Source organism: Pygocentrus nattereri, chromosome 4 (genome assembly GCF_015220715.1).
Source record: "Pygocentrus nattereri isolate fPygNat1 chromosome 4, fPygNat1.pri, whole genome shotgun sequence".
NCBI classification, from domain to species: Eukaryota; Metazoa; Chordata; class Actinopteri; order Characiformes; family Serrasalmidae; genus Pygocentrus; species Pygocentrus nattereri.
In genome coordinates this window covers 11,898,654-11,925,811 of record NC_051214.1, presented here as the reverse complement: position 1 = coordinate 11,925,811, position 27,158 = coordinate 11,898,654, and the positions used below count along the sequence as shown (strand labels likewise).

The 27,158-nt window shown below is 40.8% G+C and overlaps 1 protein-coding gene across 3 annotated transcripts in view; it reads left to right on the top strand.

Annotated features, from left to right (window-relative positions):
• Positions 1–27,158, top strand: part of sh3rf1 (SH3 domain containing ring finger 1) — a 72,637-nt gene that overhangs the window by 27,364 nt on the left and 18,115 nt on the right. For all 3 annotated transcript variants that reach the window (XM_037538020.1, XM_017697685.2, XM_017697686.2), the window contains exons 3-5: positions 13,041–13,316; positions 16,221–16,316; positions 24,212–24,526. In XM_037538020.1, coding sequence (XP_037393917.1) covers positions 13,041–13,316; positions 16,221–16,316; positions 24,212–24,526 — 687 coding nt within the window. The remainder of the gene's footprint in view (positions 1–13,040; positions 13,317–16,220; positions 16,317–24,211; positions 24,527–27,158) is intronic.

Sequence of the window (27,158 nt, the reverse complement as noted above, 5' to 3'; positions counted from 1 at the left end):
AAAATACTCTGTGTTTGATGACTAATCTGTAGCTTACAAAGTGCCCCTGCCTTAGCACTTCCATATGGTTAATGTTTCACTCAATGAAAAGACATCTTCTGCCTCAAAATGAAACTTCGCTCTAGTTTTCTAGTCTTCTACTCTTCTGGTTCTACACATGGCTGCCTCATGGTTCATTTGTCCACACGTTTTAGGCCCAGGCAGCTTTGATCACACTCAAGGACTCTGGCTCCCACGAGACCGTCCACACGAGGTCCAGGCAGCTTGTCTCAATCAGGATAAATGGCTGTGATTCCCAAGTGTCCGCAAACTGTAGTTTAATGCTTGAAGGCTGGGCACATGCAGAGAAGGGAATTTATGGAAGTCAGTGCTGATTATTAGGGAACAGGTGTGTCATGATGGCTGTGGAGAGGGTGTGTGGTAATAATACCACAGCCAAGGGTTTCTGTGCGCTGACCCAACAAACGCTTCCTAGTGTTGGCAGTTTTAGAATGTTTATAACAAAATGGTAAGAAAACAAATGGAAGTGAGTGTGAATAAAGTGCGAATGGAGAGGAGAACCGTGTAGAACAGAATGATGGGGGGGCATACAATTCCAGGGCATTGTAAATGGGGAGAACATATTAGACAGTGTCAGCTGAGAACAACATTCTAGAAACTGCTTGAGTACGCCATGCGTCCTAGAACAGGTAGAACATTCTAGAACAATCTGAATGGGGAGAAAATTTTAGAAGGTAAATGTGGAGAATGTTCTAGAACAATGAATTGAGGAAAACTTTTAAGACAGCATAAATTGAGGGAATTTGAGAGATGAAGAGAAGGAGAGGTAAAAGTGGAGAGAGCAGCTGGGATCAGGTTCATGTGTGATCCTCATCCAGACGCACATCTGGTCTCCAGATAAGTGTGTGTGTGTGTGTGTGTGTGTGTGTGTGTGTGTGTGTGTGTGTGTGTGTGTGTGTGTGTGTGTGTGTGATTACTTCATTCTGTCTTTCATGGCTTTTGTTTTTCTAACTTTCTGTCTTTGTTGCGTATTGAGTCTCTTTGTATTTCTCTCTAATACCCTGAAGTGTTTTTGTTTGGATGCTCTGAATTAAATTTAGCTCACTGTAAACTCTTGGCAGTCATGTTAGAATAAAATTAAAGGAACTAATTTCTTTTTTTCCTCTTACAAATGACAATCAAAACAGTTTACAGTAAGCTGCATATGTTTTTTTAAAAATGAGTGAAAAACAACTATTGTAATGGAATAAACTGTGCAGATGTCAGAGACCAGCCTTCATTTATTTAATTTCCTGTCTAAACAGCCATTAAGTACAAGTTAGTAACTTTCCAGATTCTGTTTCAGAGATTAGATATGACAGTACACTTACCTAAGGAAGTAAAAGGAAAATTGGTGCAAAAGGTAAACTTTGTCAGATATTATTAAAAGCTTTAGAGAAAATGAAACTAATAACTGTGCAAGACCTTGTAGACCATCAAAAGTTAAGCAGAACTTAAAGCTTTCATATCTGAAAGAAAGGAGAAAATTAAGCTCCACTGTTGCTTCAGATCTGGAAAAAAAAGAATCCACAGGTCTTTGTCCATCCTTCCATTATGACAAGGCAGCTTAATTCTATGGGTGTAGAAGGATGTGTGGCTGTCAAGAAGGCATTGCTAAGAAAAGGAAATAGACCAGAAAAAAGACTGTGTAAATCAAACAGAAAAGCTGCTGATGTTCTCAGAACAGACATGGACAGAGCACCCAAAAGTCCAGACCTCAGCATCACTGAATATGTTTGAGATTATACAAATATACTTGGTTTGAACTTTAGAGGTTTTGCAAAATATCGATGCAGATTTATTTGAGAAACTGAAAGCAAGCCTCTTGGTAAGGAAGGAAGGTGTAATAAATGCATGGGAAGGACAACCTAACTACTGAAAAATTGAGTGTGTGTGTGTGTGTGTGTGTGTGTGTGTGTATATATATATATATATATATATATATATATATATATATATATATATATATATATATATATATATATATATATATATGTATATGTATATATATATATGTATATATATATATATATATGTATATGTGTGTGTAATATAGTTAGTTAGTTAGGCTTCTGTGTAATTTTATGTCAAATGCTACCACTGTGTTTTTCCTCTGGAGGCACTAAAAACACTATTTTTGTCCAGGCTTCACCATTAAAGCCCCTGAAGCCTCTCATACCCCCCATGTTTTCAGTGCATTCATGATTGGCATGAAGTCCCATAAATAGCCTGAGAGAGAGGAATACATAGCTCGAGAGGGAGAGAAAAAGAGGAGAACTCTTGTGGCGAAGTTGCCATGGAAACCAGAACTGTGAAGTTTCACTTTTGTCAGGATGTGTCGAGAGGGACCCGAACCCCCTGTCATTCCAGCATTAAGGTCAAAGGTGAAGAGACAGGTGACCCTGTTGGTGGTGGGATAATGATTAGAGTTATGCTTCACTGAGACAGCCAGAAAGGACAGGAAGCACTGCTCTGCACTCTGATTAGCTGGGATAGGGTATCTGGCTAGCTACATTGTGACCTCTTCAGTTCTGGACTTTAGCCTTGTTAGGCTCATCTGTCTCAAAATGAAAGTCACTGGCTTTGTGGTGAGCCCTCATCACAACATTATGGTTGGTCTCATTCTTCATACCAAGTGACCTGTCCATGCTGGGCCAAAGAATAACTTTCACATGTTTCTGTAGACATATATAAGAATACTGTTAATATACAGTTTGAATGAAAGCCTAAATAGATCTACTTTTGATTATAAGAGCTTTGCGAAATTCTGTTGAAATGATGGGAAGCTCCTATTACACTGCTTTATCAATGATCAGCTCTGTTCCAGACTTGGAATGAAATGTATTGCAACATTACTAGGTTTATGTACGATGTGTCATCGTCCACTCACCCCTCTTAGCTGTTCTTGCTCTGCTACAGAATCTTCTAAATCCTTGAACCATGTCAGGGCTGAGTCTGGACATGGACCAGTGTTACACATTTAAAGAAACACATCATGTTATGTTATCATATTATCTTTGTTTATCTTAAAGCCTTGGTTGTTGTATTTTCAGGCATTAAAGTTGTCCAGCATTATTGACCATCAGGATCAATGGAAAATGTTAGTGATTGGCAGTACAACTTTTCAGTACTATTCTTTACATTTTAAAATAAATTTTACTTCGGCCAAAAACAAACATCTATCTGGGTGCCATGTGAGTTGGGCAGGCTGCCTGGCCTATTTTATAAGTAGGGGAAGTGCTGACTAGCTTGGTAGCGTGGGATTTTTAAACCATAAAAACACTATAGTGAATCTAAGCTCTAAAATCTAAATTTAATGTAAATCTATTAGGCTGAACATGATTTTTGTAAAGCTTGTTCAACCTTACAGTAGTTACAGCAGCATGTTTGGGTGGAGGATATAAAGGATTGCTTAATTATTACTTAATTGGCTGTCACAAAAGTGAATATTTGTTAAACCAAGGCAGTGTATGAGTAGGGAGGCTCATTGCAGACTTAATTGCTTCTGGCAAGGGGAGTAGAGTAGAGCCAGTGGTGCAGGCACCACAATGGCATGGACCAGAGAAGACCGGAGTCTAGGATACAGGGCGGCTAACTGCCCACCAGCTGTAAACAAGGTCATTAGGAGCCCATTTCAGTTAATGGGATTGTAATCAAAACAAGATGGCCACCCTTCTCCACCCCCGCACACTAAAGCCCCGTGTCAACAAGAACACATGACCTCCATTTGGTACAGAGATCAGTAAGCAGTGGTGAAGTAGAGGAGGAAAAGTGTTGGATGCATTCATATATGTGTTGTTGGAACCTTGGAGAATGGCCTTCTTAGTTCCTTGATTATATCCGTGTGTAAATCTCAGACAGGAACCTCGTTGGGGGTTTAAGGGGTTTGAGTTTAAGACGGTACCCTGTCTAGCTACTCCTCCACACCCTTAATAATAGCACCTAATAAAAACCTATAGGCTGCAGGGATATTTAGAACAAAGGACTGCCTGTAAAACAGAGCTACCTGTTCTTGCCTGTAAAAACAAATCTTAAGACTCAGCAATTACCTGCAGCCTTCTCACAGCCCAACTCTGTATCCACACTGGGACTAGTTGACTGTACTACACTGTTTGGGCTAGTTTCTTTCTTAGGCTGGGTGTACACTACACAGTTCTTAGGCTGATTTTATTTTGATTTGCCCCGTCCAACAGATTGGTCGGCAGTGGAATTGTACTAGTGATTCAGGTTTAGGGTTAGGTTAGATTAGGTTAGTCAGTAGACATTGAGAGAGCTAGCAGAGAGAAAAGCAAAGGTAAAGGGAAGGCAAGTATGTCAAAAGAGGAGCAGCTTGTTGAAAATGAGTGCAATTTAGTGCCTTAATAATCAGAACTCTTAAGGCACCTACTTTACAAGTATGGTCCACTTTCATGTTTGTGTCATATGGTAAAATCTTTGGCGTAACAATTGATTTAATCAAATATTCTTATATGCATATTATTGTTGACATACAAACTTTTTTTTTTTTTATTGCTTAACTGTAACCATCCCAATCTGTGGTTATTTCTATTGTAAGCTATAGAAATGGAACACCACATAATAGTTAACTACAAGTTAATGAACTATTCCAATACATACTTTTAACACTACTTGGTAATAACATAGCATTCCTACTCTCTGGTAGACAGTGACATGGGTGAGCTTGTCCAGAAATGGGTGCGAGTTGGGTGATTGGACAGACCTTCAGTGTCCTGCACTGGATGATGTATCCTGAGATGCACTTGTAACACTCAGTTCATTTGGTTGGAAACCAGAATATTGCCAAATTGGCATAGCTCTGATGATGATGATGATGATGATGATGATGATGATGATGATGATGATGATGATGATGATGATGATTACTATCACTGTTATGTAATATATGGTAATGGTCTGGGTGGTGACTGGATATTATATTACCATCAGGAAAAATGTAAGATATAGGGTAAGGCTCTGTAATACTGACATGCTGAAACTGAATTTGAATCACAGTCGTATTGTTTAGTGTGATGTTTCTGTAGATGATATTAATTTGTCTAAATTTACAGGCCATATTTAAGTGATAATGTTGAGAGTTGGGATGCTGAGTGCTTTTTTTGCTGATAAAAATTGATGCCTTCTCTTTCATCACAACAAAAAGGCAAGAAATTCTGTAAAAGACTTACTCCGAGAGTGAGATGCTCTCCATTATCGTGGTCTGTTAGTGTACACCTGGCTTAAATGCTAGTGGAATATCAGAGCCAGTTGCTTGTATATATCTGATCATGTAGAAATACTGACCTTAATTTTCCATGTTTGTCTGTCTGTGCCTGCGCTCTCATGTGTACAATAGTAGTTGATTGTTGACATCATGTTATATTGATGCTCTGTGCTGTGTGCCAGGCCACTCTCCCAGCACTGATTTCATTAGCCACCAAAACAGATTAAAACAGCTCTGATAGATTACACAACATCTGATGAGTCCACAGTGACCCAAGGCTATTGCAGATCTTTCAGGACAGCAGCAGGACACAGATCTTGAGATGAAGACCGAGTAGACAACGTGTGTTGTGTGTTTTTTCACCACAATACAATACATTCTTGATACAGAAGTAAAAAAAAAATTAAATAAAAATCTTCTTTTCAGTTACTCCAATTGCCAAAACAAGACAGCCATGTTTGGTGATGGCATAGTTAAGAAAAACAAGTAATTTTCATATCCTTTGGGTGGAAGACTGTGTATGCTATAGCTTGAAATAAAATGTGAGCACTCCTAAGAGAGATGATTGTAAATGGGGGTGGGGGAGAAGCTGTGCTGCTCTCAAATCACCAGACCTGTGGAAAAACCGTTTATATACCATTGTTTGGGTCAACCTGTATTGGGTGGTTGATTTAGCCAAGCTGATTAAAACGGTGAGCGGAGAGAGCAACCAAATGTCTATTCTGAACAGGTAAAACAGAAGTCTCTCCATGACTTTAAATATGACTATGTTTAAACCTTTTGGGTGGTGACCTGACTCGGTTGTGGAAAATCTTGGATTCTGCAGTTTACAAGGAGTGCTTGAACCACCTTATAAAATTCCCTCTTGCCCTGAGCCAGCACAAGGAAACACAAGAAGAGATTGTGAAAGAGCTTATAAAACATAGTTTTTTTTTTTTTTAAGCCTTACAGTTTACTGTAACTTTATTATTTACTTTCATTATTATGAGACATCGTAACAAGTTTCCAAGCATAGATGTGCAGCATCGAAATTTGACCATCGCATCTAGAAGATCTTTGTTTATATCATTTTTTTTTAACTTGTGTTTTATCTTCTAAGAAAATAGTGTGGTGGTTATCTCTTCAACAGGCATGGTTGTCTTTTTTGAGATGTACAAGAAAGTTAATAAAAGCGAAATGTATGGTGCCACTCTCTTTAACTCTGTATAGAAAATGCAAGCCATTGTTCAAAAACAGCAGCAGACATTGTATTGTTAAATTTTTCTTATTGTCACAGGTTGTCCCTCTTAAATACTACAGTGTGTTTAATAGAGCAATGCAAATCATTCCAGTTTATCAGTATGGTTTATTGTATAAAATGTTACTGTATTTGATGTATAGTAAATATTGTTGTATATCTGAAAAATGAAGATTTGTATGTGTACCATACATATAAAGACAAAGGGATGGCATGGGCTGGGGGCTACTGGAGGCAGTCACTTCTGAAGGACATTTCAGTATGTCTGCATTATACAGTTATATGACCACTTAGTACCTTATGCGCTCATAAGCTTTTCTACAGAAGCAAATTTCAGTGGTTCACAAGATCCTAAATGTTTATGGCACCTGACATTTACATTGCTTCAATGCTTACTCAGCATGTGCATACAAGCGTGACCGGTGCCTTTATTTTAATTCATTTCCTCATATCGGGTGAGAACTCATTAGTTTCTCATTACCCAGGTCTCATTAGTGCTGGAACAGCCACCTGAACCTGTCAGCCGGTGACTGACTGTGGTGAGATAGTGCTGCTCTGAAAGAATTCAGCATTGGTGCAGGTCTAACAATACAAGAGTGCGGCAGTCACGGCGCGTTATCTGCTTCCTTCTTTTCGCTTTTTACAGTCCAGACCAGCACAGGTGCTGAAAGACTGAACACAGATGAAGAAGACTGGGTGTGACCTGAATGTGTTTGGAGCTCTGTTATTATTCTGAGGAAAATTAAAGAACATTCTCACATTTGAGGGCTTATTTTACCCATAATACACAGTGCAAGATTGGCTTAGACTAACCTACATCATGACAACATGACTGATTTAGGATCAATATGTTGCTACATCTGCTGAAGCTTGAACTAGATCCTGGCTACATCTGAAGACTTCCCGTCCTATCTGCGTTCTTGGATTTTGCTGGATCTTGTAGCCATGTGGATCCACATTCTAGTCATCTCTGCCAGTAGATTTAGTGAGGCCATGCACTACAACCCGGGCAAAAGCAGAGAGGAAGTTTCAGTAGGCTATTTGCTCTTGCATTGAAGTAGTTTGTATAAGACCGTACAGAATGACTCAAGCATCATGACCCTTTAAACTGTAAAAAAGAGAGAAGTCAACTCTGTTAATTTTAAGTATGATCCGTTTAGCCAAAAAGAGGATGAGGTTGATGGTGTCTCTGTCTTCTGACTTTGGAGGGCTGGGACTTTGCTGGGATTCACAGCTTATGATCACTTAATGATTAGGCAGGGTTAACACACTTGTACTCCTAGTTCACGTTCAGACAGTTGCAACTTGTCCACATGCTCAGATGATTATATAAATTGGCCTGAGCAAAATATTTAAGATGTTTTCAATTGTGTTATTAAACATTTTGATATCTTTTGTTTTATTTCTATATTTTATTATTATTGCTTCAGAGTGGTACAACTATCTTAACTGCCTGTTCATCAGGAGATCAAGTCATGGCCTTAGTTTCTGGCATCACTTCAGCTGTTAGGAGTCTTGAGACTGAGAGGAGGGAGACCTCCTCCCCCCAAGCCACTATGTGATAGGGGGAGTCAATGCCTGTGTGTGGGAAATGGCAATGATGAAATAAGTGGGAGAACCTGAGTAAAGGTCCAACAACAACATGTAAGCAATTTCAACACTCAAGGAGGCAACCGCTGTTGAGTTAGCTCAGTTTATACTGTGTTTTGTGGACCATTCTTAGATGCAGGATGGTCAACAGTGTAAGCAAGGAGAGCTTCTGATTCTTGGCCCTGAAATTTTGTTCCGAACCCAAATATAGCCTGATAACTTGTTCTAGCTGTTTTGAGTTTTGAATCAGAAACCATCCAGCACTATTTTGGACAAAACCCAGCCAAACTGGGCCACATCACGTTTTGTCTGAAACTGACCCGAGCTCAATAAAAATCTGTCAAACAGACCTGGCCTGTCACCCAAGGTGATTTTATGAAACTTAAATTTTTTAATGATGGAGCCAGTAAAATTACCAGCACTAATACATGGATAAATAAAATTAGAAAACAATGCAAAACACGTGTCTAAAATTTAAGACTAAAGTCTGCTTCAACAAATTCTTCATGTAGTGCTTTCAAGTTCCCAGACATTTTTACTGCTGGATAAACTGTCCAGATGTTCTCGCAGCACAACGTGACAAACTCATTTCACTCAAAGTGCATCTTTGGCCAAAAAAAAAACTAAATGTAAACATCCATTTGGCTGCACTAAACTGTACTCTCTTAAATCGATTCACTTTTTACTTATCTTCTATCCATTTTCTGAGTGAAGTAAAAAGTAAAACTGAAGTGTGAAATGCAGGATAAAACCTGTGAAATGTGAAAGGTAGACAATAAGAATTTTGAACCCAAATTTGTCACATCATGTCCAAACCAGACTAGACATGAACTGCCAGATCCCTTTATTTATTTTTATATATATATATATATATATATATATATATATATATATATATATATATTTATATATATATATATATATATATATATATTTATATGATAAATATAAGATAAAGTTGTGTTTGGTCATTATAGAGGCTCCAGTTTTCTTCTTTTGCTTCACTTGAGGCTCAAAGTCCCCCCCCCCCCCAAAAAAAAAACATGCTCACATGCAACAATCACATTATCTTTTCATTAGATGTTTCCCATAGTCCTCCATGTTCGCTCGCACTCTCTCGGTCTCTCGCTCTTCTTCTTGCTCTCTTTCTGGCAAAAAGTTTTTAAATCTGCTGACAGCTGGCTCTGTGAGAGGCCCACAGAGGGGGAGGAATAAAGTGAGGGAAGAGTGAGAAAGAGGAAAAGAAAATGAGAAACTCTGAGAGATTGAAGATGGGCACTGGACCGTGGGCTTGGGGTTTGTTATCAGAGAGCTGCACAGTGTGTCTGTAAATTTGTGGGAATGCTGTGCTCCCAGCTGGACAAGCAGTTCTTAGCAGTAAATTGTTCACGGAGTTCTAGTTAACTGTGAGTAAAGTATCAGGTGCATGTCCTCGCTAGGCTGGCTTTAGGATTTACAGAACATGGCTCTAGTGATGTTCTACAGGTGCTTTGGTTCTCCTGGTCTTTATTTCTTTCTCTCGTTCTTGCTCTCATCTCTTTATATTTTTTTATTTGTTTTTCTTTCTCGCTCTCTGCCTCCTCTTTCATGCTCTCATCCCTATTGCGTCCTCTCTCTTCTGTCTGTTCATCACTCTCTAGCTCTCCTGCTCTCACCCATTCTGTCTTCCTCTCTCCTTTTCATCTCTCCCACTTCCTCCATTTCCTGTTACTCTCTCCCCCTCTCTTTGTCTGTCTGTCTGTCTGTCTGTCTGTCTTCATCTCTCCCACTTCATCCATTTCCTCTCACTCTCTCCCCCTCTTTTTCTTTCTCTCTTCTTTCCATCTCACTGTCTTGTTCTGTTTCTCTTCCTGTCTCCTTTCAGTCTCTTGCTTTCCTGTCTTTTCTCTCTTCGTCTCTTCTTTTCATCTATCCTTCTCTTTATATCTTTCGGTCTCTCCACCCCCCCACTTTTATATCTCCCTCTCTCTGGAGTACGTTAACAGCAGTTTGAGTCTGCTGATCATCCTCTGTGCACGTCTGTGGTTCGTTAGTCGAAAACACTTCTATCATGCCAATTGCCCCCACAATCTTTGTTTTTCTCTTTCTTTTTCACTCTTGTTTCTTTTTTTAAAGGATAAGAACTGTCTGTGCTCTGTTGTGTTTGTGATTCCGCTCCCAGCTCTGGATGTGAAACGTGGAGGAGGAAGCTCGTGGTGGGGTTTGGTTTGTGGCTGCGTGGGGTGGGGGACTCTCTTGGACGTCTTGCCTGAAAGGGGCTCATTGAATCGGGCAGTGCTGTGTTCATGGCCCCCTCCTTCCCCCTGCCTGTGGATCATTGTCACTGCTGAATAGAGCTTTGACTGGTTCCAGACGACTGGGCCTGCGCCATAAAGCTCTTCACAAACTGATAAATGAGCCTTGCCCCACAGTATTATGGGTCCATGGGCAAACCCCAGGGCATTCTGGGACTGCCAGACAAGGGGCTAGTCAGTGAGTAAAGCAGTACAGACAGCAGAAAGGCAGGCCATCGTGACTAGTCAGTCAGACAGACTGTCAAAGTCAACACTGTCAGTGTGGCAGACGCGCTGGCATCGATTGAGTGTTTTGTAGCGCAAGGAAGAGATTTCTCCCACTGCTTCTTGGATGAGTTGATTTCTTCAATAGATTTCAATTAAGGTTCTTTGTTGATGTTTGAAAAACATTCACTAAAGGGTTTATAAAGAGGTCATAGAAACCAGTCTTTTATTCACGCACATCCAATGCAGAGTAGGCCTGGGGTGATTTAAAATTATCAATGGAAATCAAATTTATTAACCAATGGAGGCCTGGATTTGGAGTCACACACAAAATTAAAGTGGAAAAACACACGACAGGCTGATCCAACTTTGATGTAATGTCCTTAAAACAAGTTAAAATGAGGCTCAGTATTGTGTGTGGCCTCCACGTGCCTGTATGATCTCCCTACAACACCTGGGCATGCTCCTGATGAGGTGGCAGATGGTCTCCTGAGGGAGCTCCTCCCTGGACCTGGACTGAAGCAGCCGCCAATTTCTGGACAGTCTGTGGTGCAACGTGGCATTGGTGGATGGAGCGAGACATGATGTCCCAGATGTGCTCAATCGGATTCAGGTCTGGGGAACGGGTGGGCCAGTCTGTAGCTTCAATGCCTTCATCTTGAAGGAACTGCTGACACAATCCAGCCACATGAGGTCTAGCATTGTCCTGCATTAGGAAGAGCCCAGGGCCAACTGCACCAGCATATCGTCTGAGGATCTCATCTTGGTACCTAATGGCAGTCAGGCTACCTCTGGCGAGCACATGGAGAGCTGTGCGACCCTCCAAAGAAATGCCACCCCATACCATTACTGACCCACTGCCAAACCGGTCATGCTGAAGGATGTTGCAGGCAGCAGATCGCTCTCCACGGCGTCTCCAGACTCTGTCACGTCTGTCACATGTGCTCAGTGTTATCCTGCTTTCATTTGTGAAGAGCACAGGGCGCCAGTGGCAAATTTGCCAATCCTGGTGTTCTCTGGCAAATGCCAAGCGTCCTGCACATTGTTGGACTGTGAGCACAACCCCATCTGTGGACGTCGGGCCCTCATACCATCCTCATGGAGTCGGTTTCTAACTGTTTGTGCAGACACATTTATGGCCTGCTGGAGGTCATTTTGCAGGGCTCTGGCAGTGCTCCTCCTGTTCCTCCTTGCACAAAGGCGAGGTAGTGGTCCTGCTCCTGGGTTGTTGCTCTCCTACGGCCTCCTCCACGTCTCCTGGTGTACTGGCCTGTCTCCTGGTAGCGCCTCCAGCCTCTGGACACTATGCTGACAGACACAGCAAACCTTCTTGCCACAGCTCACATTGATGTGCCATCCTGGATGAGCTGCACTACCTGAGGCACTTGTGTGGGTTGTAGAGTCATGCTAGTCTCATGCTACCACGAGTGTGAAAGCACCACCAACATTCAAAAGTGCACATATGTGTATATGTGTGTGTGTGTGTATGTATGTGTGTGTGATTTGTGTTTGATACCTTCCTTTTAATAGAACTTTGAAGATGTGTCCCAATTCTTTACTTTGTATTACTCTCATATGAATTCTTAAGTCCAAGCAGATTTCTCTGTGAGAAAGTTTTTCGTTTTTCAAAACAAACAATTTCCAAAATTGTTACATTTTACTGTGCAAGCGTTTTCTGGATTATGAGGTTAAGGAGTTGAAATACGTGTAGTGCTACGCTTCTGTGCATTGATATCATAAGACTGGCAACCTTACAAAATACCCCTTTTCTATTGGGCGTTACCCATTTATAATACACTTTTCAAAAAGGGCATTATACAAGCAACAGGATGATGCATGACTTCAGAGATCTATTAAAACCAGAAGTGGGCGTGTCTTAAACCATTAAGAAGTTTAAACAGCCAATCATCATTCTAGGTTTTGGAACAAACATTGGCTACCCACGAGTTAAAATCTGGTATTGAACAATTTTCTTTTAATAGTAGGCAGTACTGAAGGAATTTGGTGCCATACAGATACTGAATTTTAATAATCAGCGCTATATATTGATACAGTAATGTGTGTGTGTGTGTGTGTGTGTGTGTGTGTGTGTGTGTGTGTGTGTATATATATATATACACACACACACACACACACACACACATTACTGTATCAAAACAAGCTGTTTGAACACAGGCATTAGTACTCTGATAGGATTGCATCACGTTTATTAATGCAAGCTTAAATGTCCTTTAATTCCATGGTATATTTGTATACTGCACGCAGTCACACTCTCCCTCCATTTCTGGTGTGGTGTGACATGCCTGTTTTTCACAGCAGCTCCTGGTCTGTCCTGTATGTTTTGAAAAATGAATGTGCTTTTGAGTGCTGATGTTGCATTATCCATGAATCTTGCTATCCCTGAGAAAGTAGCCTAAGCTAACTGTTCCCCCCTCCTGTTCACTGTCTCCTACAGGGTGTTCCCCAGCTCCCTTGCGCAAAAGCCTTATACAACTACGATGGCAAAGAACCTGGTGATCTCAAGTTCAGCAAAGGGGACATCATCATCCTGCGCCGGCAGGTGGATGAGAACTGGTACCATGGCGAGGTGGGCGGAATCCACGGCTTCTTCCCCGTCAGCTTTGTGCAGGTGATCAAGCCGCTGCCCCAGCCGCCCCCGCAGTGTAAGGCCCTGTATGACTTTGAACTCAAAGACAAAGAGGCAGACAAGGACTGCCTTCCGTTCTCAAAGGTGAGTCTGCTCAGGTGAAACACGGGCTCACAGATGTGTACAACCTACACACACACACACACTTGCTTTTGAAAGGAGGTACTGGTTCAGTCATTCACTTGTTTATGTGGACTTGAACAGTAACACTTGCACAGATACACATTAGCTATGATTGTATTTGTTGTTTTTAGTTGTTTTTATCAGACATACTTAAGTATCAACATTATCAAGTAGTTTAGAATTTCCTAACTTGAAATGGGATTCTGTAAGAGAAAATGTATTTCCTAAATTATGAGTTGCTTCTGTGAAAGGATTATTTTGAACTTATCACATCTTTATCTTAGGATGAAATTACCCCTTAAGAAAATCTATTTTTATATTTACCGCTATTATACCAGATTTACCGCTAAGAAACGCAGAAGACACCATGTAAAGTGGTACTTTTGAATAGATGATGATAAAATAGCTGCATTTGCTGCATTAGGCACCCTTGGTTCCAAACTCCACCACTGTAAAGAAAATTAGTCATTAAGGTCTCTTGAACCAAACATCTCGCATCAGAACACATTCAGAACATTTATTCCTCAATGATTAAACAATGCAGATTGTTCTGTACAACAATAACATCAACAAATCCAAATAAAATGTAACTCATAAACACGTTGTACTGGTTGAACATTAAGAATCCACACTTTCAACACAGTTTCGCCACTCTTTTTTTTTTTTTTTTTTTTTTTGTGTAAAATGTGTAAAGTGTAAAATGGTGTAAAGTGTAAAATGGTGAGTTGTCACTGGCAAAAAGAGCAACTTTGAAAATTTTTTTTGTCTTACTTTTCCACACTCCATGTTCACTGTCTCGTACCTACAGGCGCTACTTTGACACTGTATAGCAAATTGAGGTCACTTGGAGTCAAAACAGTCCTGCCCTCTTTTTCATCTAACAGACAGACCTTTGTCTCTGTATCTCTTCACACTGGCGTTTGAGTTTTTGATATTTAAGGCATGCTTTTGAAGCACACAGACACAACACAACAAAGTGAGCAGTTAAATCTCTGTCTGAAAGATTTCGTAATACCACATATTACTTTGAATCATACTTAAAAGCAATAATATTTTAATGGAAGCAAACAGATATGATTCCTTTTTAATCAGCAGTTCTGTCCACACTGTCGTTTTGGGCATGTGAGTGGAGTCAACTCTATAGACGTCTATAGAGGTAATTCCAATTTCTAATGTGCTGTAAACTACATTTAATGTAATAATTTGTTAGTCTTGTTGGTTTGGTAGCAGAAGACCAGCTCTTGTGCTAAACTAATGGTGTGTGGAGAAAATTGTTTACTGATACAGCAGTGAAAACTTGTGATTGTGCCTTTGTCAAAGGCTGTTTGTGCTGCCAAATTGTAAATCTAGTTTAAAAGTGTCCAATTAGGGGGAAAAAAAGGAGAAAGTGTTCATATTCTTGCCTGAAGCGGTTACATGACAGAGCAGAGTCAGTGTTGATTGGACACGTGCTGGTACTTGGATAGCATTATTACACGAACATGTTTAAGTTCATCAAACTTCCACAGCCTCTTTTCCAGTACAGGGCTGAAATGGTTTTGAGCACAGAGGGGTAACCGTTCTAGTGACGTTTCCATCCAGACATAATATGACACAGAACGCTTAATGATAAAGCTCAGCAAGGTGATCTTGAGACAGTTAGCTATCCGTTTTCAGGGCCACAGAACAGTTCAGTGGAATGCGTAACAATGTAGCTTCTATGTTTGTTGGTGCTGCAGCATCTTGCATTATTTAAAAAATGAAAGCAGTCAAATAAGTTGTTTGCTTGCATAGTCGCCTAATAAATGATTTTAAATCCGCTCTTCAGTAAAAGTCAAAGCTTCAATCTAACAACAATTTCTAAATGTTAAATGGCACTACTAACCAGGAGAGAGTAGCTAGTTAGTATTAGCTTAGTTAGCATGTTGACAGCTTTGTGCACCACAAACTGTTGTGACTAACAAAAGCTTTACTGACAAGAATTTAGATGATAAATCGGAGGAAGCGAAGTCATGCAATTAAAAATAAAATAAAAGGTGGTCGTATTTTTAGTTGGGCTGAGATTCAGCAAGCCAGTGCTTAAAAAAACACATTTAAATGATCAAGTCTGACAGCAAAAACTTTTAATGTCTGGTGTTGAAGTGACAGAAAAAAAATCTTTGGTGGTGCTTTTGAGCTGTACCTTGCTGGGCTGTGCTAATGTTAGCATAGTTAGCAGGTGGAACCCACCACAGTATGGGCTTGGTTTCAGTATCTGTTGCCTGAATATCACTGTTTAAAGGCTAAAGGACATGCTCACAGCATGAAGAGACAGAGGTGTTGAAGTGCCAGCTGGAATCAAATGTGTTTTTGGGTGTGTGGGTGGGTGTGTGGGTGTTGGTATTACACCGTTAGCCTCTTTGTTTTTTGTTCAGTATTTACTGGCTCTCATTTAGCAGCAGAACAGATGGAAAAAAAAAACATAACCTTTTTCATGAGTCTGCACCAGTGCAGAAAGGCATGGTACGGCTGTGAGAACTATTGGACTCTTCAGTGGAAAAGAGGCCTATGATGCACCAGACATACCGATGGAGTGTTTTTCTCACTGTCCTATAATTGAAAGATTTGTGAGACATTTTTTTCTGTTTTAACTTCTGTGGCCACTTGGAACGTTTGTTGCATTCTGAGGCGAGTTGACGTAGATTTCTGGTACAAATTTGAGGCATTTCACTAAACCACTTATAAAGTAAAAGAATACCAATGTAAGAAACATGTATTTGAATGATTCCATCCCACCCTAGCTTAATTGTCTCATAGACTAAGACATGCTGTGTTTTAATGAATTGTTGAATGGATTTCTGCCAAGTAACAAGGCGTTTCTTTGCTTTCTTACCCTCTTTTGTGTAGGATGACATTCTGACAGTGATTCGGCGAGTGGACCAGAACTGGGCTGAAGGAATGCTGGGAGATAAAATTGGCATCTTTCCCATATCATATGTAGAGGTGAGAGAAGTTTCAGTGCATTACCACATTGTTAAGAAAAGGTGTACCAGTCTTTTGCTCACATCTGTACAATATATAGGGAGTATGTAAGTAATTTATTAAATTCCTAGATGTGTGGGTTTTTTTGTTTTGTTTTTTTTTTTTTGAGAGAGAGAATTTTTGGTAGACATGCATGACTCAGTTCAATTTACTCGTCAAAAAGCAGAAGCCAGAAGCATATCTCCATCATCTGCTTCAGTCACTGTGAACACATCCAGTTAATTAGCCCCTATTTTGAAATCCCTGCTCAGTCTCAGTGATGCTCTTGAAGCTTTTAAATCAGTGAGCACTCTAAAAATGGCTCTGTGAATAGAGATGCACGTCACCCTTTTACAAAATCGTCATCACTTTGTTAGTAAGTGACGCATGCTCTCAGGCGTGGCTTTAAACGAAACAGCTGGTTAGACTTTTGTTGGAGCCGAGATGCGACTTCACAGCTTTCTACTCCTCTCTTTACAAACAAGTGCACATGAATGAACATGCTTATTTGTACGGTCTTTATTCGCTTTTCCCCATGAATGCGCACACTTGCACTATAAGAACTCCCTTATTAATATACAGTTTTAAAGTTGTCCATATACAGTGGCCAGAATACATTCTTTCCCTGTGACAGCACTTTCTTTCTTTGTGGCAGTTTTTTCATTTCAGTCTTTTTAATAACTGTTTAAGAGTAATAATGAATAAACGTTTCAGCTTCATCCAGTTGGTTACATTTAAAACATTTATTTCTGAAAGCCAGTCAAAGTATAGCAGCACTGAACTCCAAAAACACTACAGCTCAGTCATGATTTCTTTGACAAGTTTATTGGCAACAGAGAGAGTGACGATACCAGCACAATGTCGTCTTAATTCATTTTCTTTTTGATGTTGATGAGACAACACGTTTGTTACTTAAGTTTAGAAGTGGAGCTGCCAGGCTAATTGTGCTAATAAACACTAGAAGTCGATAGTTTCCCAATCTCCCCAAATAACTGCCTAAATCTTTATCCATCCATCCATCCATCCATTTTCTAAGCTGCTTCTCCGTCAGGGTCGCGGGGGGTGCTGGAGCCTAGCCAGCCGTCATCGGGCGCCAGGCAGGATACACCCTGGACAGGTCACAGGGCAGACAGACAGACCGACACAGACAGTCACTCACACACGCACACCCAGGGGCAATTTAGCATGTCCAATTGGCCTGACTGCATGTCTTTGGACTGTGGGAGGAAACCCACGCAGACACGGGGAGAACATGCAAACTCCACACAGAGAGAGGACCCTGGTCACCCGGCAGGGGAATCGAACCCAGGCCCTCCTCGCTGTGAGGCGACAGCGCTACCCGCCCGCCTAAATCTTTGTTTTCTAAAAAGTATTTAATTTAGCATTACTTTACCTAAATGTCTGCCACACACACACACACACACGTTTTCATTCCTATAGTTCTATAAGAAGTCAAATTGTGTTCTAAGCCACATTGAATTGTCTTGCATGTATTTATGGAAGTGGTGTGGTTGTTAGCAGTGTTTGTTTACTAACTTGTTTGCTAACATAATGGGCAGAAGGGCTGTCGCTCAAAATTGTATTACTAGAAGAAGCTACGTGTCTGAATTTTTAAAAGGCCAAGCAAAAAAAAAAAATCACTTAAGGGATTCCTCTCTATTGGAACATATAAACCAATTAAGAAATGCATGTAGTTTGATGCTTCTTGAGTCTTGTACAGTACAGGGAAAGAAGAACAAGATACACTGAGGAAAATAAGTATTTGAACACCCTGCGACTTTGCAAGTTCTCCCACTTAGAAATCATGGAGGGGTCTGAAATTTTCATCTTAGGTACATGTCCACTGTGAGAGACATAATCTAAAAAAAAGAAATCCGGAAATCACAATGTAGTATTTGAACACCTGTCAATCAGCAAAAATTCTGGCCCTCAAAGACCTGTTAGTCCGCCTCTAAAAAGTCCACCTCCACTCCACTTATTATTCAATTAGAAGCACCTGTTTGAGTTTGTTAGCTGCATAAAGACACCTGTCCACCCCACACAATCAGTAAGACTCCAACTACTTACATGACTAAGACCAAAGAGCTGTCCAAAGACACCAGAGACAAAATTGTAGACCTCCACAAGGCTGGAAAGGGCTACAGGGCAATTGCCAAGCAGCTTGGTGAAAAAAGATCAACTGTTGGAGCAATTATTAGAAAATGGAAGAAGCTAAACACGACTGTCAATCTCCCTCGGACTGGGGCTCCATGCAAGATCTCACCTCGTGGCATATCAATGATCCTAAGAAAGGTGAGGAATCAGCCCAGAACCTCACAGGAGGAGCTGGTCAATGACCTGAAGAGAGCTGGCACCACTGTTTCCAAGGTTACTGTGGATAATACACTAAGACATCATAGTTTAAAGTCATGCATGGCACAGAAGGTTCCCCTGCTTAAATCAGCACACGTCCAGGCCCGTCTTAAGTTTGCCCATGACCATTTGGATGATCCAGAGGAGTCATGGGAGAAAGTTCTGTGGTCAGATGAGACCAAAATAGAACTTTTTGGTCTTAATTCCACTCACCGTGTTTGGAGGACGAAGAATGATGAGTAACATCCCAAAAACACCATCCCTACTGTGAAGTGTGGGGATGGAAGCATCATGCTTTGGGGGTGTTTTTCTGCAGATGGGACAGGACGACTGCACTGTATTAAGGAGAGGATGACCGAGGCCATGTATTGCGTGATTTTGGGGAACAACCTCCTTCCCTCAGTTAGAGCATTGAAGATGGGTCGTGGCTGGGTCTTCCAACATGACAATGACCCAAAGCACACAGCCAGGATAACCAAGGAGTGGCTCCGTAAGAAGCATATCAAGGTTCTGTAGTGGCCTAGCCAGTGTCCAGACCTAAACCCTATAGAAAATCTTTGGAGGGAGTTCAAACTCAGTACCTGCCCAGAAACCTGGCTGATCTGGAGAAGATTTGTATGGAGGAATGGACCAAAATCCCTGCTGCAGTGTGTGCAAACCTGGTGAAAAACTACAGGAAACGTTTGACCTCTGTAATTGCAAACAAAGGCTACTGTACCAAATATTAACATTTATTTTCACATGTGTTCAAATACTTATTTGCAGCAGTAACACACAAATAAATTATTTTAAAAAATCATACATTGTGATTTCCAGATTTTATTTTTTTTTAGATTATGTCTCTCACAGTGCACATGCACCTAAGATGAAAATTTCAGATCCCTCCATGATTTCTAAGTGGGAAAAGTCGCAGGGTGTTCAAATACTTATTAACCTCACTGCATGTAAATAATGTGCACTAAAAGGACCTACTGCTCACTTTTTTTCCTTATTCGATAGCTTGTTTAGTTTTGTTTGTAGAAGTTATGTACAATGATGTAGCTAAGCCAGATTAACAAGAAAGCATATCACATGTACTTATCACTACAGGAACAGTACAAGATCTTCAGTAGTCTTTCCCTCAGCCCATTGTAAGCACTATTTCTATTTCTCTGTTCCTTGCAACACTCATTACATCATTAGTCTCCACATAGATGCAGTGATGACGCTAATGTGCCTGATATACACACGTTCCCTCCATACTCACGCTGTCTTTGTCACTGTTTTACTCTCATTTTCTCTCTTGCGCGCTAACATGCTTGCACACTCTCTGAACAGCATCATTAGTCTCCATTCCTGACACACGCAACTTCCCGCCTCTCTTCTCATCACAGCATCTCTAACCCGAGCCTGAAAATAACCATCAAAACACTCCAAAATAGCTGCTGTCGCACTTGCATACCCGGGAGCAGGTCTTCAATTGCGTTCCTTTTTCACACACACTCATACACGTGCACAGAAAGAGGCAGAGAGGAACAGGGGATGGTGTGAAGGGCTTGCAAAAGTCATAGCTGTTTTCACGATGGCAGGCATTTTCCAGAAACGAGCGTTTTTGAGCTCGTGGACTCCGGTGACATCAGAAGAGACGCACGCAGCCCTTTCAAAGAATGAGAATGAGAGGAGAGAAATAGCTTTTTATTTTGGTCTGCCATTTTTTTGCTGCCCTCCATATGTGTGCATGTTTCTCTAGAGCCAGTCTATTCAAATGCTTTAGGGCTACCTTTAAAGAAAGGGGAAAAAAAAGCATATGAACTTTAAAGATTGTCACCCTTGTTAGTCCCACAACAGGGAAATTTTGCCTCTGCATTTAACCCATCTGTGCAGTGAGACACCACATACACACTAGGGGGTACTGTGCCCGGAACGGTGGGCAGCCCTATCCACAGCGCCCGGGCAGCAGTTGGGGGTTAGGTGCCTTGCTCAAAGGAACTTCAGTCACATACTGTTGGCTGAGGGGATCGAACCGGTGACCTTGCAGTTACAGGGCTGCTTCCCTATCCTCCAGCCCATTACTGGAGGTTAGGGGGAAATAGTCTCAGTCGATGAGGATGGGATTTGAACCCATCCGTGCAGACAACAAGGAATTAACAGTCCATCGCCTTAACCACTCGACCACCTTGTCAATTTTTTATTTTTTTTATAATTAAATACATAGTGACTGGACTAATATACACTATACCAGACCAACCATACACTCTGTGTTTCTACACTCATTGTATTTTTCATAAGCTTTGGGTACCAGCAGCACTGCTGTCTGATCCACTCATACTAGTGCAGCTCACACTAACACACTTCCACCATGTCAGTGTCACTGCATTGCTGAGAATGATCCAGCACCCAAATAGTACTTGCTCTGTGGTTGTCTTGTGGGGGTCCTGATCATTGAAGAACAGGGTAAAGGTGGAATAAACAGATGGACTAGAGTCGTCTGTAATTGTAGAACTACAAAGTGCACCTACATGGAAAGTTGAGCTGATAAAATGGGCAGTGAATGTGGAAACAAGGATGTGTACCAATATAGTATCCAATGTTTAATGTAGTTATCTTACTAGGGAGTAAGGTTGGGAGTTATGGCAAAAACATACCAACAAGATGATTTGTTACTGAAGTTTTATTTTTATTTATTTTATTTTTTGTTTGTTTGTTTTTGTGAGCCAGAATTAGCCATTATATGAAATACTTTAATGAGGAAAAGAAAAATAAGTAACTTTTAATATTGAACTTCTCAGCATTTTGTATTCCATTTATACACCAATTGTCCAGAAACGCCTAGTAGAATAAATGTGTTTTTATCACTTTTCTAACTCTTGAACATTGATTACCTGTATTTGTCTCAGAAAAGCCTCCATTTTCATGTAAATGCAACACTTGATGAGAACCAAGGTCAGTATAGCATGTCCCATGGGACAGGAAAACATTTGTTTCTAACTGGTTATCACTGCTCTGTGTTACTACTTATTTGCATAAAGTTATCCTGAGCTCAACTTCATTGCATCGCTCAGATCGTTTGAATAGTAGCTATGCGGCTTGCTGACTTAATGACTTTCATCTGCTTCTGGGCTTTCAGCGCTGGCAGTATGCACGCAAGGCTAGGCTCCCAGCATTCTTAACTTGTTATTAATGAAACAAGCAGTTGTGTTTTGGAGGCACTGATGATCCTCCTGATCACTTTATGGACTCCTGGCAATTTATGGTAGTTGATCACAGTAAGTGCTCACCCCTGTTTTTTATTTTAAGAGTACTAGCAGCCAAGACCTCTCGAATAGAGATATAACAGTAAAACTGATCACTCTTTAAAATATGCTTGATAGGGGAAACAATTAAAAGGTCTGAGTAGGATTGTTGGAATGAATCAAAGGTATGTAATACAAGGCTAAAATAGAATTAAAATGAGCATAAGGTTGGTTGGTGTTGGTGGGCAACACACACATGCCTTACACACCATGTTTTCAGTTCATTCTAGTATCTTTACATCTCTGAGCATGACCCTGTTTAGCTCCACTGAGTTAGTATCACATTGGGACCTGCAGGTGAACCCAGCTAGTGCTAGATTCTGCTTGTGTGTGCCTTCTGATTGGCTGCTTCTGAGTGTGGGTGTAGAGCTGTTTGCCTCTCTCTGTCTGTGTGTGTGTGTGTGTGTGTGTGTGTGTGGTAGTAGTAGTAAAAAGGTTCTGTCATTAGCTAAAGCTTTTATGCTCCTATTCCTTTGATTTCTGTTTCACATGAAAGTGGCTGTCACCTAGTTTCATCTTGCCTTCCAGTTTGTCTTGTAGCACCTTCTCTCTCTCTCTCTCTCTCTCTCTCTCTCTCTCTCTCTCTCTCTCTCTCTCTCTCTCTCTCTCTCTCTCTCTCTCTCTCTCTCTCTCTCTCTCTCAGCCCCCCACCCCTGTGGCTAAGGGTTTCATCACTCCCTCTTATTGTACGTTGGCACCACCAGGCAGTCTCAGCCTTTCTCCTTCTTACTCACACATTCTTTTTCTCTTTCAATCCTAAGCTCTCTCTGTCTATTTCTTTTCTTTCTATTGTTCGGCAGAGTTCCTTATGAGTGACAGTAATATGAGGCTGATTCTCTCTTTCCTCCCACTCCCCTACTTCCTCTTTCGCTTCTGATCCAGTCACTCTCTTATCTGCTTTTCTCTTCATCTTTTTGCATTTTGAGAATGGTTTTACACAAAGTATTTGTATAAGTAACTTTATTTCTTTCTCTTTGTAGTCATTAGAAATTTAGAATTGTTATTCATTTTGATATACTATTTAAAAGTAAAAATTATGGCCGTTCGGTAATGAAAATTGGTAAGCAATCAAACTTAATCCCGTTATTTTCTTTATTTAATCACAGTTTAGCACACTTGACTTCCTTGTATGAATTTGACAAAGAATAACTTTTGTCAGTTTGAAGTAGTGCATTTTAATAATAGCTATGTGAGAGGATAATATAAGCTTCATGTATTTATGACTAAGTAATTCAGTAATAATATTTTTGTCATGAGAGTTCAGGTTTAACATGAGTGAATTCAGTTTTCAGTCCATCCTTGACATCCACTGAACGACAGTGGCTGTGTTGTTCAATCAGTGAACATATATGGTCATAGTGGTTAAATTACATATTTTATTATAATAACCAAGGAAGATCTATAAAGCAATTGTTGGGTGAGTTTGGTGTGGAAGAGCTTGACTCACCCACACAGAGCCATGACCAAAACCCTGTCGAGCACCTTTGGGATGAACTAGAACGGAGATTGCAAGCCAGGCCAGGCCCTCTTGTTGAACCTCAGAGTATGACCTCACAAATTCTCTTCTGGATGAATGGGCAGAAATTCCCACAGACACACTCAAATCTTGTAGAGAGCTTCCCAGAAGAGTGGCAGCTGTTTTAGCTGCAAAAAGAGACCAACTCCTTGTAGAGTATGTGTGCATCCTCTAAAGAAGCCACACTTCTGTACATTTAATGCACAGTCACTGTGCTGAATTCAATGTACTGTTCCCAAAAAAATTGCACAGTATGTGGCCTGTAAAAAGTTGTACCTTTATTCATGGCGCACATTTTTTCCCAATAGGTTAAATTTAGCAAATAAATGCATTTGTTCTTTATGCTGGACGTTTACTTTTGTTCACTTTTTACTGTACCAGGGAGTGTTCAAATTTGTCAACAGTTGTTAAATGATATATATGCAGCCAATGATTCCAACTCCTCTGTAATTATAATGCTGTCTCTCATATTGACGCAAAATGTTTTGTTTAAAGGAAAATGGGAGGTTTCCACTTTGTGATTTGCTTTTGTTAGTTATCTAGAATTCTCTTGAGTATTGTCCAGCGTGGTTTCCTGTAGGCATCCTCCAGTGCACACATATTTAGCAGCCTCCACAAACACACATTTGGCTTTGACTTTAAAGAGTTAACACCCCCCCCCCCCTCTCCCTCTCTCTCTCAATCACTTAATCTCTTTTTTTTTTTTTTTTTTTTTTTTTTTTTTTTTCCCCCCCCAGTTTAACACAGCAGCACGGCAGCTTATTGAGCTGGACAAGGTGCTAGACGGTGGAGGTGACTTGGGTGAGGGGCCCTCCTCTGCCACGGGCCCCCAGGCCAACGGCCCACAGAAGGCTGCAAGCGAGAAGAAGAACAGTAAAAAACGTCACTCGTTTACCTCCCTGACCATGTCCCACAAGCCATGCCTGGCCCCGCCACCTCAGAGGCATTCCATGGAGATCAGTGGCCCAGTGCTCATCAGCTCCTCCAACCCCACGGCAGCAGCCCGCATTGGGGAGCTCAGCGGAGGACTGTCCTCTAGCGCCCCCTCCCAGGTGAGAGACGGAGGAGCAGAGGGGATAGAATGAAAATGACTGGATGACTTATGTGGCTTAGTCTTTCCAAAATAGGTAGCACATAGACCATTCTGGAGTCATCTGTAGGGCCTTAATGGCATTGATTGGGGTAGAGGGGGGATCTTCTTTTCAATGCTTACAAAATTTCACACATGACATGCCTACTTATGAATCAGTGCAACAAAACAAAAAGAACTTTTATTAAAAGCATAGCAGCAGATCCCCTGCACTGCTGTTGAAAGCACTATTTTAGTCAGTGTGATAGGTGCAAAAACAATGAAGTAGTAAATTTTTTTTCTTAAAGCACAGATGGGCTGGTTTTCAGTCGGGTTAAATGTGCATCCTGAAGAAAATAATTTACTTTTTACCCATCCACAGTTTTAGAATTTCCCACTCTGGAGAATGTTTTCCAAAAGCTTAGTTTGCAGCGACATTGTCAAGACAGGAGGCCAAAATCATGGAGGTAAAATTTAGCAAGGAAAACAGAAAAGTGTAGTTTAGCCATGCAGTTTAAACCATACAACACAGTTTAAACAATACCACTCAGCCCTTCTGCCAATATAGTAAAATAATTCATTTACAGATGACGCTTGCTTTTAGTATGCAACTACAGTGTCCAAGATCACATGCATTGTAGGGTTTAACTTTGGGTTGAACATTGGAGGGGTTGAACATTACCTGCTTGGGGGTCTGGGAGCATGCAGCCATGGGGAAAGACACTGAATTAGCTGTATACAGCCTTTGGAAGTAAGCAGTAATACCAAGGTATAATCTCACTTTTCCAATGTCCAAAAAAAGTATGTGCTGGGTTTGTTAGTGACAACTTCAGAAGATTTGTAGATGTTTTTACAAGTTAGAACTGCATACAAGCTCAGGACTTTTTACTTTAAACATCATATTTTTTTATAAAGTTATTGAGTTGTCCATATATGAACACCACATAATAGAAATGAAATTACCATTAATGAAAAAGACATACAGTTTGCCTCTAAGCACCTTTGCCTTGCTTAATGCCACTTCTCCCTGGATATATTTTCACACTCTGCCTTATGTGTTAAAAATATAATAATTTAAAGCTATCAGGTCTCAGCTTTTGATGGAGTGATGTGCTTAGTCAAAAGTCTACACAATTGTCTAGGCTACTGCACACCCATCACCTTTATTCCCAATTATCATTGTAGGTGTAACTCCTTTGCCCCCTCTGGAAATGACTCCTAACTCTAGGTCAAGAAACTCATGACTGCTGTGACTGCAGTGGATATGCTGCCACTGTTGATGCAGATAAACCTGAAAATGTTTGAAAGTCATCTTAACATGATCAAAAATGGTAAGATATCTTAAACAATGTGACCATGTCCATTAGCCATCAGAGTGTGGTCATCAATGAGGTATAGAATTTGAAGTAAACCTGCTTCCACAATACTTGTTGTTTATCATAATTTACTCTATGACCTCGAAAGAATATTGCATTGGAAAAATACACAGAATGTAAGAAGGGATTAAACTAGGGAAATGTGACTGCAGCCAATAAGAATCATGAGTGAAGATGAAGGCAGAGTCAAAAGGCCTGCTTCCATTCTTCAGCTACACTCACTGGCCACTTTATTAAAATTGCTTTATTAAAGTTGTTCAATTGCTTATTAACACAAATAGCAAATCAGCCAATCACATGGCCACAACTCGATGCATTTAGGCATGTAGAGGTGGTCAAGACAACTCGCTGAAGTGCAAACCGAGCATCAAAATGGAGAAGAAATTTAAGTGATTTAAGTGACTTTGAACGTGGTTTACAGAGAATGGTCCGAAAAAGAGAAAATATCCAGTGAGTGGCAGTTGTGTGGACGAAAATGCCTTGTTGATGTGAGAGGTCAGGGGAGAATGGGCAGACTGGTTTGAGATGATAGAAAGGCAACAGCAACTCAAATAAATAAACAAGATCTCTGAGGAACGTTTCCAACACCTTGTTGAAAGTATGCCACGAAGAATTAAGGCAGTTCTGAAGGCAAAAGGGGTCCAACCTTTTACTAGTATGGTGTAGCTAATAAAGTGGCTGGTGAGTGTATGATGTGCTTAACCATGCTGGTGTCTGTTCTGGCTGTCTTTTTGTTGTCTGCAGTTAAGCCACCCTAGATCCCCCAATTACACACTTGTCTCTTACTCATTCCACACAGTCCAGCAGGCTGTGTGTGTGTGTGTGTGTGTGTCAGAAATCAGGGATGCGTAACAGCACCCCCTCACCCCCCAAAACCTCTCCCAGAGGTAAGCACACCAACCACGGAACGACAGCCTCTCACAGCTGTTCCACTGTTTGCTTGGTGACGTGGAAATCAGGAAGCAAACCTGACATGCAGTGGAAGTCAAAATCTTGCTATAGGAAGCTTCTAGAACACTGGCGCTTTTCTACTTAGTGCTGATAAAAGGAGATGGTAGAAAACAAGAACAGGTCACCTCCACTGAAATGGAGAGTTTCTGACTGACATTTGTGGGTAGTTGTGTTGGCAGACCTGAAAAACCAGAATTAAACATTTGATGTGTTTTGAAGAGTTTTTAATTTGACAAGGACAATTCTTAGGGAGAGTCCCTCTCCTCTAAAGCCAATCCATTTAGATCC